Source organism: Cherax quadricarinatus, chromosome 6 (genome assembly GCF_038502225.1).
Source record: "Cherax quadricarinatus isolate ZL_2023a chromosome 6, ASM3850222v1, whole genome shotgun sequence".
Classification (NCBI taxonomy): domain Eukaryota; kingdom Metazoa; phylum Arthropoda; class Malacostraca; order Decapoda; family Parastacidae; genus Cherax; species Cherax quadricarinatus.
In genome coordinates this window covers 21,555,486-21,565,660 of record NC_091297.1, presented here as the reverse complement: position 1 = coordinate 21,565,660, position 10,175 = coordinate 21,555,486, and the positions used below count along the sequence as shown (strand labels likewise).

The window sequence follows — 10,175 nt, the reverse complement described above, 5'->3', positions numbered from 1 at the left end:
CATTAGAGAACATACAGAGAAGAATGACTAAAATGATTTACTGTGTAAGGAACCTCCCGTATGAAGATAGACTTAAAGCCTTAAATCTCCACTCACTGGAGAGGCGTAGAATGAGGGGAGATATCATTGAAGTGTATAAGTGGATGACGGGCATAAACAAGGGAGACATTAATAAAGTACTGAGGGTGTCGAACCAGGTAAGAACCAGGAATAATGGATTTAAGTTGGATAAATTTAGATTTAGAAAGGACATAGGTAAGTACTGGTTTTCTAACAGAGTTGTAGATGCGTGGAACAGTCTTCCCAGTGGGGTGATAGAGGCTAGGACCTTGGGTAGCTTTAAGAAGAGACTGGACAAATATATGAGTGGGAGGGGCTGGGTTTGATTGGTGTTGGGGGGTGCGGGAGTTGTTTCTTGAGTAGCTTTAGGTAGATGTCGTTTTGATAAGGACCTGCCTCGTATGGGCCAGTAGGCCTTCTGCAGTGTTCCTACATTCTTATGTTCTTATGTTCTTAGAAATCTTCCTTATGAAGAAAGATTGAAGACTCTTAAGTTACATTCACTTGTTAGACGAAGAATGAGGGGAGACCTGATCGAAGTGTATAAGTGGAAGATAGGTATTAATAAAGGGGATATTAACATAGTAACATAGTAACATAGATGTATTTGCCATTACTGAGACGTGGTTTAATTCAAAAAGTCGGGACATGCCTGCAGAATGTCACATTCAGGGTTTCAAATTGTTCCAAGTAGATAGAAGTATCGGGAAGGGGGGTGGGGTGGCATTGTATGTCCGAGATCGCTTGAACTGTTGCATTAAAACGGGTATTAAGTCTGAAGTAACACATACAGAGTCTGTTTGGATAGAATTTTCAGAGGGGCATGAAAAATTAACTTTAGGTGTGATATACCGTCCCCCAAATTTAGATAGGGACCAGGGAAGACTACTATGGGAGGAAATTGTTAGGGCCACAAGGCACGATAATGTAGTAATTCTAGGAGACTTTAACTTTAGTCATATTGATTGGAATTTCTTGACTGGGAATTTAGAATCATACGACTTCTTAGAAGTAGTTCAGGATTGTTTTCTGAAGCAGTTTGTGACAGAACCTACAAGGGGTAATAACCTGCTTGACTTAGTTCTGGCAAACAATGAATCCCTTGTTAATAATTTAGAACTTTCAGAAGAACTGGGTGCTAGCGACCACAAATCAATTACATTTAGAATTGAATGGAAGTATGATAGTAGGGATAACTCAGTAACAGTCCCAGATTTTCGCTTAGCAGATTACGATGGGCTTAGAGAACACTTATCATCTGTTGACTGGGGTAACGAAGAGAGCTATCAATATGACAGTTTTCTGAACACAATACATGCTGCTCAAAGAACATTTATCCCTTATAAAGAAATTAGATCAAATAGAAATGACCCAAAATGGATGAATAATAGGCTGAAATATCTACTAGGGCATAAGAAAGGAATTTATAGGCGTATCAAAAGAGGCGAGGGTCATCTTATGAATCAGTATATTGACACTAAGAGGGACATTAAAAAGGGGATAAGAAAAGCTTTTTAATGCTTCAGAATCTCCACGACTATGGTGCTGTTCGCACCTACTCCTAGGTTGAGGGACTGATTACCTCATCTTCTGTACATAGTTCTACTGTCTTCAAGTTATGTCCTGGAATTTGTATTGATAAAGCCACTGGATGGCGAAACGTCTACAATAAAGATACCCAGATGTTGCACATGTGTCTTACTCTCGACTTTAAGGGTGATGGACTGATTACATCGTCTTCACATCTCTACTGTTCCTGCCTACTCTCTGTATTCGACTGAAGAAGCCTACTGTGTAGGCGAAACGTTTCGGAATAAAGTTGTCTAACTGTTGCATATATGTCTTACCTAACAACCTGTCGGTATTGTATACCATTTTGATGTTCATACTGCAGCTTTATACATCATTAGAAAGGCCTCACCTAGATTATGCAGCTCAATTCTGGTCTCCATATTACAGAATGGACATAAATTCGTTAGAAAACATTCAGCGTAGGATGACTAAATTAATACATAGCATTAGAAATCTTCCTTATGAAGAAAGATTGAAGACTCTTAAGTTACATTCACTTGTTAGACGAAGAATGAGGGGAGACCTGATCGAAGTGTATAAGTGGAAGATAGGTATTAATAAAGGGGATATTAACAAGGTCTTGAGGATATCTCTCCAAGAGAGAACCCGCAGTAATGGATTTAAATTAGATAAGTTTAGATTTAGAAAGGACATAGGAAAGTATTGGTTTGGAAATAGGGTAGTTGATGAGTGGAACAGTCTACCTAGTTGGGTTATTGAGGCTAGGACTTTGGGTAGTTTCAAATTTAGGTTGGATAAGTACATGAGTGGGAGGGGTTGGATTTGAGTGGGACTTGCACATCAGAGCTTATTTCTTGGGTAGCATTGAAAATTGGGTTGGTCAAATGTTTGTTAGTGGGATGAATTGTAAAGGACCTGCCTAGTATGGGCCAACAGGCCTGCTGCAGTGTTCCTCCTTTCTTATGTTCTTATGTTCTAACAAGGTCTTAAGGATATCTCTCCAAGAGAGAACCCGCAGTAATGGATTTAAATTAGATAAGTTTAGATTTAGAAAGGACATAGGAAAGTATTGGTTTGGAAATAGGGTAGTAGATGAGTGGAACAGTCTACCTAGTTGGGTTATTGAGGCTAGGACTTTGGGTAGTTTCAAATTTAGGTTGGATAAATACATGAGTGGGATGGGTTGGATTTGAGTGGGACTTGCACATCAGAGCTTATTTCTTGGGTAGCATTGAAAATTGGGTAGGTCAAATGTTTGTTAGTGGGATGAATTGTAAAGGACCTGCCTAGTATGGGCCAACAGGCCTGCTGCAGTGTTCCTCCTTTCTTATGTTCTTATGTTCTTATGTTCTTAAGAGAGAACCCGCAGTAATGGATTTAAATTAGATAAGTTTAGATTTAGAAAGGACATAGGAAAGTATTGGTTTGGAAATAGGGTAGTAGATGAGTGGAACAGTCTACCTAGTTGGGTTATTGAGGCTAGGACTTTGGGTAGTTTCAAATTTAGGTTGGATAAATACATGAGTGGGATGGGTTGGATTTGAGTGGGACTTGCACATCAGAGCTTATTTCTTGGGTAGCATTGAAAATTGGGTAGGTCAAATGTCAAATGAATTGTAAAGGACCTGCCTAGTATGGGCCAACAGGCCTGCTGCAGTGTTCCTCCTTTCTTATGTTCTTATGTTCTAAGTATTAAGATCCCAAGAAGTTGCAGTGTCTGACAGATTTGTAGATGAATGGTTCAGAGAACCGACTTGTTGATAAATTAGACACATATGCAACCTAATTCTTGGGCACGACCTACTTCCACATTGAACAAATGTGACACGACCTATGACTGCTGCACCTCTCCTGCCATACGGTTTATAAGCTGCTGTTGCATATGTGTCTAATTTATCAACAAGTCGGTTCTCTGAACCATTCATCTACAAATCTGTCAGACACTGCAACTTCTTGGGATCTTAATACTTAGAACATAAGAACATAGGAACATAAGAAAGGAGGAACACTGCAGCAGGCCTGTTGGCCCATACTAGGCAGGTCCTTTACCATTTTAATGTTCAATCTGTCTGACACTGCAACACAAGGGTATCTTGGTACAGACCTACAATCAACTTTCGACAACCTCTACTAGTGAGAACGGCTGGATTTGAGAGGGACATGTCCACCCAACATCTGAGTTCTTACCTCTCCTAGTGACCTACGTCTCACCTCTTGGCGCTATATAACGCTCGATCCTGTCTCTTCATCTCTATATTGTTTCATACCATGGAACAATGCTCTTCTCCAGACTGAGGGACTGACCACCTCAAAACTTTAAGGGTGATGGACTGATTACATCGTCTTCAAGAATCTTCTGCTTCTATCAACTTTTCTGTACTCGACTGAAGAAGCCTACTGTGTAGGCGAAACGTTTCGAAATAAAGATACCTAACTGTTGCATATGTGTCTTACCTAACAACCTGTCGGTATTTTATACCATTTTAATGTTCAATGGCGGGTAGGCGTGGAGTGCACTGATCCTCCATATCCCAAGGAGCTGAGAGAACCCTGTGATCCTGAGCCAGCACATTTGCCTGTCAAACGCACGGTATCAAATGTGCGACGCATGTTGCTGCTGCCACTTTTTCCCAATTCTTCACCCAGAGAGTTGAGGCGATGGAATCATTCCCAGAGTTGAAGGGAGAACTGAAAAGACTGCTGCCGAGATGGTGACCACGATTTCCTGGCAAGTTCTTCTTCTGAACCCGTCTCAGCTGATCTTGTGTATCGTGTAATAGGTCTAACACCTCTGCATACTTTTCCTTTAGTTCAGCCAACTCCATTGTTAGCTCTTGTTGGCAATCTCTGGCCACTCCCACCATGTTGGCCAGTTCATCATTCTCCATAGCTAACCGTTTGCTATGGGACAGAAGGTCAACCACCTGGGCAAGGAGCTGCGTGATTTCTTCTTGCTGCCGTAGGGAGTCCTCCACTTTCTTTGCAAGTTCTTCACTAAGCTGGCCGATTTGTAAATTTGCATCGCTAATCTGTTTAATAACATCTGAGACCAGCTCCTTCTCTTTATCCTCACACTCACTAGTGTCATTGGCCAGCTGGGAGGCCTCCTGACGTAGGCTTCTATTCTCATCTTCCAAGTTTTTCACTCGATGTTGTAAGATGTCAACATTGATCAGACGAAGGCCAGTTGGAGTTGTTTCACAACTGCTTGTATCATCCACGTCATTGGTGTATATCTGCAGCAGGTCGGTTTTCATCTGCAGATCATGCTTAAGTTGAGTAATTTTGTCACTAGCTGAAGACAACTCTGCATCAAGCAGTGCATTACGTTCTTCTAGGGTTTTGTTGCGTTCAAGAAGTTGCTGTCCGATCTTGGCAGCAAGCTCCAAGTCTTTTTCTTTCTCCTGGAGAAGTCTGGTCACAGCATCAATATCATTGTAGGTCTTGGTCATCTGGCTCACACGGTTCCCGCGTAACACGAAGTAGGCCAGGGCTCCCTCTGCCTGCTCAGGGCTCAGAGCCTCCGCTTCCTCCTCCTTCAGCGCAGGGAAGCTCACACCCCAGTCAGCGTTGTCGTAACCAGAAAATTCAGTAACAGTGTCAGCTCGTAGGATATAACGAGGGATCTGCTCTTGTACCAGACTTATGAGTTCCACTTCAGCCACATTGTCCCCAGTACACACATCTGTGAGGGTGCCAGCGTCTTTGTATTTCGGCATCAAGGCTGCCGCATGCCCCGATGGAAGCTGCTTGGAGGTGGGAGAGGTCTTCTGGCGGAGGTGGCTGCTGGCGGAGGCGTGGTTTTTGTCTTCCAATAAGCCTTCCACGCGGTAGAGGCCCGCTTCGAAACTTCCTAGACTCCTGCGACTCCTGGCTCGCTGCAGGCAGTAGCGGATTCGGTCCTTGATTTCGTCAGTGTCTCCAGCAGTGGATTGTTTCAGGGGGGAGTGCGGGGAGAGAGGGGTGCGACGTTTGTCATTCGGCGAGGTTGGAGATCGATTAGTATCGCTGCCGTTCCAAGCAGCTTCCATCGGGGCATGCGGCAGCCTTGATGCCGAAATACAAAGACGCTGGCACCCTCACAGATGTGTGTACTGGGGACAATGTGGCCGAAGTGGAACTCATAAGTCTGGTACAAGAGCAGATCCCTCGTTATATCCTACGAGCTGACATTGTTACTGAATTTTCTGGTTACGACAACGCTGACTGGGGTGTGAGCTTCCCTGCGCTGAAGGAGGAGGAAGCGGAGGCTCTGAGCCCTGAGCAGGCAGAGGGAGCCCTGGCCTACTTCGTGTTATGCGGGAACCGTGTGAGCCAGATGACCAAGACCTACAATGATATTGATGCTGTGACCAGACTTCTCCAGGAGAAAGAAAAAGACTTGGAGCTTGCTGCCAAGATCGGACAGCAACTTCTTGAACGCAACAAAACCCTAGAGGAACGTAATGCACTGCTTGATGCAGAGTTGTCTTCAGCTAGTGACAAAATTTCTCAACTTAAGCATGATCTGCAGATGAAAACCGACCTGCTGCAGATATACACCAATGGCGTGGATGATACAAGCAGTTGTGAAACAACTCCAACTGGCCTTCGTCTGATCAATGTTGACATCTTACAACATCGAGTGAAAAACTTGGAAGATGAGAATAGAAGCCTACGTCAGGAGGCCTCCCAGCTGGCCAATGACACTAGTGAGTGTGAGGATAAAGAGAAGGAGCTGGTCTCAGATGTTATTAAACAGATTAGCGTTGCAAATTTACAAATCGGCCAGCTTAGTGAAGAACTTGCAAAGAAAGTGGAGGACTCCCTACGGCAGCAAGAAGAAATCACGCAGCTCCTTGCCCAGGTGGTTGACCTTCAGTCCCGTAGCAAACGGTTAGCTATGGAGAATGATGAACTGGCCAACATGGTGGGAGTGGCCAGAGATTGCCAACAAGAGCTAACAATGGAGTTGGCTGAACTAAAGGAAAAGTATGCAGAGGTGTTAGACCTATTACACGATACACAAGATCAGCTGAGACGGGTTCAGAAGAAGAACTTGCCAGGAAATCGTGGTCACCATCTCGGCAGCAGTCTTTTCAGTTCTCCCTTCAACTCTGGGAATGATTCCATCGCCAGTGAACTTCACTCCCTCAACTCTCTGGGTGAAGAATTGGGAAAAAGTGGCAGCAGCAACATGCGTCGCACATTTGATACCGTGCGTTTGACAGGCAAATGTGCTGGCTCAGGATCACAGGGTTCTCTCAGCTCCTTGGGATATGGAGGATCAGTGCACTCCACGCCTACCCGCCATCCTTATACCCCGTCACATATGGCAACTCCTACAAACATGGCATCCAGTGGGGGCACCTATGCTATGTCTTATATGGGTTCCCAAGGCTCATCTGTCTATTCTGGGGGATCAGGACATCCATCTTTGGATTCTGGTGCAGATTCTGATGCTTCTATGCACACAGATTCAGAGGATAACTACCCAGGAAGTCACTTAGGTGTCCCAGGCTGGCCAGGAACACCAGACCTGGACTCGTGCCTGCGTCGGCTTGGTCCAGGAAATCGTTCTGGAACACCATCGCATTTCTTACCTTATGAATGCCGCACACCAGATTCTATCATGTCTACTGAATATTTGCCTCATACAGGAAGCGGCAAGTCAGGCTTAAGCACTTATGGTGGCATGAATGCTAGTGACTGTCTTCAATAAAGATTCCCATGTGTTGCATAAGTGTCTCAATTCTTCATCAATAACCCAACTAGGCAGACTGTTCCGCTCATCAACTACCCTATTTCCAAACCAATACTTTCCTATGTCCTTTCTAAATCTAAACTTATCTAATTTAAATCCATTACTGCGGGTTCTCTCTTGGAGAGATATCCTCAAGACCTTGTTAATATGTTAGGTAAGACACATATGCAACAGTTAGGTATCTTTATTTCGAAACGTTTCGCCTACACAGTAGGCTTCTTCAGTCGAGTACAGAAAAGTTGATAGAAGCAGAAGATACTTGAAGACGATGTAATCAGTCCATCACCCTTAAAGTTTTGAGGTGGTCAGTCCCTCAGTCTGGACACTCTCTGCTTCCTGTCTGTGAGCCATGATTCGATCCACGAGAGCACCCTTCCCCCAATGTCATGAGCTGCTACTTTCTTCAACAGTCTTTGGTGCGGAACTCTATCAAAAGCCTTACTAAAATCTAAGTAAATAATACTTAGCTCTGTGAAGACCTGGAAATATAAACACATATGCAGTATAATGTGAACCTTTATTGACTACGTTTCGCCCACACAGTGGGCTTTTTCAAGTCACAAACAGTTCTGTTTGTGACTTGAAAAAGCCCACTGTGTGTGGGCGAAACGTAGTCAATAAAGGTTCACATTATACTGCATATGTGTTTATATTTCCATTGTGTCGGTATTTTATACCATTTATTTCCTCTGTGAAGACCTGTTTGTGTGCTCTCTGTGAATCTGAACCAGGATGCCCTCTCTTGAGCAACTTTACCAGCAGCTGAGAGAAGAGCTCAGAGTTGCTAAGATGGAGGTACGGCGATTAACGGAGGAGAACAAGAGGATTCGTAGTAATCCTTCTGTTGTGAGTCCCCAGGTTAAGAGGGGAGCTTGGTCAGTGGCCGGGCAACATGGAACCAAGCTGAAGATCAAGAAAACGGTTGGAGAGGCAGAAACAACGAGAAACCAGAAGACTACTGTAGAAACTTCCAACCCATTCTCTGTGCTACCTGACGAATGTGAGTGTTCTACTGGGAATGCCACAACGAGCACCAAAGAAGCATTGGCAGACGTGAGTAAGACCATCGAGAACGTCTTGACTGTAATGCTACCTGGCGAATGTGAGTCGACTACTCGGAGCATCACGACGGACGACGCCAAGGAAGGTAAAAACATTGTTGAAGAATTGAGACACTTATGCAACACACGGGAATCTTTACTGAAGAAACGTTTCGCCACACAGTGGCTTCATCAGTCCAATACAAAGTAGAAATGGGTAAGTGGAGTAGAAGTTCGAGGTAATCAGTCCCTCAACCTGGAATCGATGTGTTCAGTCCATCACTCTTGTAGGAAGTGCAGCATAGGGCCAGAGAGGTGGCTTATATACTGCGGTGAGATGAGTTGAAGCAGGAGGAGGTGAGATCACAGTGGGACCTGCCACTAGTGTAAGTAGGTCGTCGTCCAAAGGTTGGGCAAGCGTTGAAGTCTTCTGTCAGACACTGCAACATCATGGAATCTTGGTACAAAGACTTCAACGCTTGCCCAACCTTTGGACGACGACCTAACTTACACTAGTGATCTCACCTCCTCCTGCTTCAACTCATCTCACCGCAGTATATAAGCCACCTATGCTGCACTTCCTACAAGAGTGATGGACTGAACACATCGATTCCAGGTTGAGGGACTGATTACCTCGAACTTCTACTCCACTTACCCATTTCTACTTTGTATTGGACTGATGAAGCCACTGTGTGGCGAAACGTTTCTTCACTAAAGATTCCCATGTGTTGCATAAGTGTCTCAATTCTTCAACTTGTCGGTTTTCAAAACCATTCATCACTTCTGTCAGACACTGCAACATCATGGAATCTTGGTACAAAGACAAGGAGGTGATCTCACCTCCTCCTGCTTCAACTCATCTCACCGCAGTATATAAGCCACCTCTCTGGCCCTATGCTGCACTTCCTACAAGAGTGATGGACTGAACACATCGATTCCAGGTTGAGGGACTGATTACCTCGAACTTCTACTCCACTTACCCATTTCTACTTTGTATTGGACTGATGAAGCCACTGTGTGGCGAAACGTCTCTTCAATAAAGATTCCCATGTGTTGCATAAGTGTCTCAATTCTTCAACTTGTCGGTTTTTAAAGCCATTCATCACAAAAAACATTGTTGTTGTTCGGGATAGCCAGATTAGGTACATGGATAGGGCATTCTGCTTGAAGGATAGGAGTAGGAGGCAGAGAGTGTGTTTTCCTGGGGCTGGGATGAAGGATATTGTTAGCCGTCTGGATGACATCATGAGAGGTAATGGGAGCAATCCTATTATCTGTCTCAGTGCTGGAGGCAACGATGCTGGCAGACGTAGGAGTGAGGACCTGATTAGCAGGTATAGGTCAGCAATAGAGATAATTAGGAGGAAGGGTGGGAAACCTGTTATATGTGGCATTTTGCCAAGGAGAGGAGTTGGAAATGAATGGTTGTCAAGAGCAATTGGTGTCAATTGCTGGCAGGACAAATACTGTGGAAAATGCGGTAACATTCATTGACAACTGGGACTTCTTCTATGGCAGAAATGACATGTATGCCAGGGATGGGGTTCACTTATCTAGGTGTGGGGTGGGAGCACTGGCCAACGCAGTGGAGAGAGCTGTTAGGTCTTTAAACTAGGAATAGTTAGTGGTATGGGTTTTGGCGGGAAAACTGTGAAGTCGCAGGGTAGTAATATGAGTACTAGGAGAACTAGTAATAGGCAAAATGAGGTGGATATTGGAAAGCCAGTGGCACTAATTGACAAGGACAGTAATAGGTTTAGTGGAATAACAGAAAGGAGCAGGAAGGGTAAAGAGAGAGG

General features: G+C 44.3%; 2 protein-coding genes across 2 annotated transcripts; one reads left to right on the top strand and one right to left on the bottom strand.

Moving 5' to 3' along the window:
• Positions 1-4,083: 4,083 nt before the first annotated feature.
• LOC128706224 (trafficking kinesin-binding protein 1-like) lies at positions 4,084-5,624 on the bottom strand. Its single transcript, XM_053801205.2, is given in 2 exon segments — positions 4,084-4,250; positions 4,253-5,624. Coding segments are annotated over 2 exon segments (1,539 nt in total).
• On the top strand, positions 5,600-7,309 carry LOC128706222 (trafficking kinesin-binding protein 1). The gene has a single exon (XM_053801204.2). The coding sequence runs from the start codon at positions 5,645-5,647 to the stop codon at positions 7,292-7,294; it is 1,650 nt and encodes a 549-aa protein (XP_053657179.2). The 5' UTR covers positions 5,600-5,644; the 3' UTR covers positions 7,295-7,309.
• The last annotated feature ends 2,866 nt before the right edge of the window (positions 7,310-10,175 follow it).

Bases quoted from the DNA above. Each gene is read 5' to 3' on its own strand.
- LOC128706222 (XM_053801204.2), top strand. From the start codon at position 5,645: ATGCCGAAATACAAAGACGCTGGCACCCTCACAGATGTGTGTACTGGG.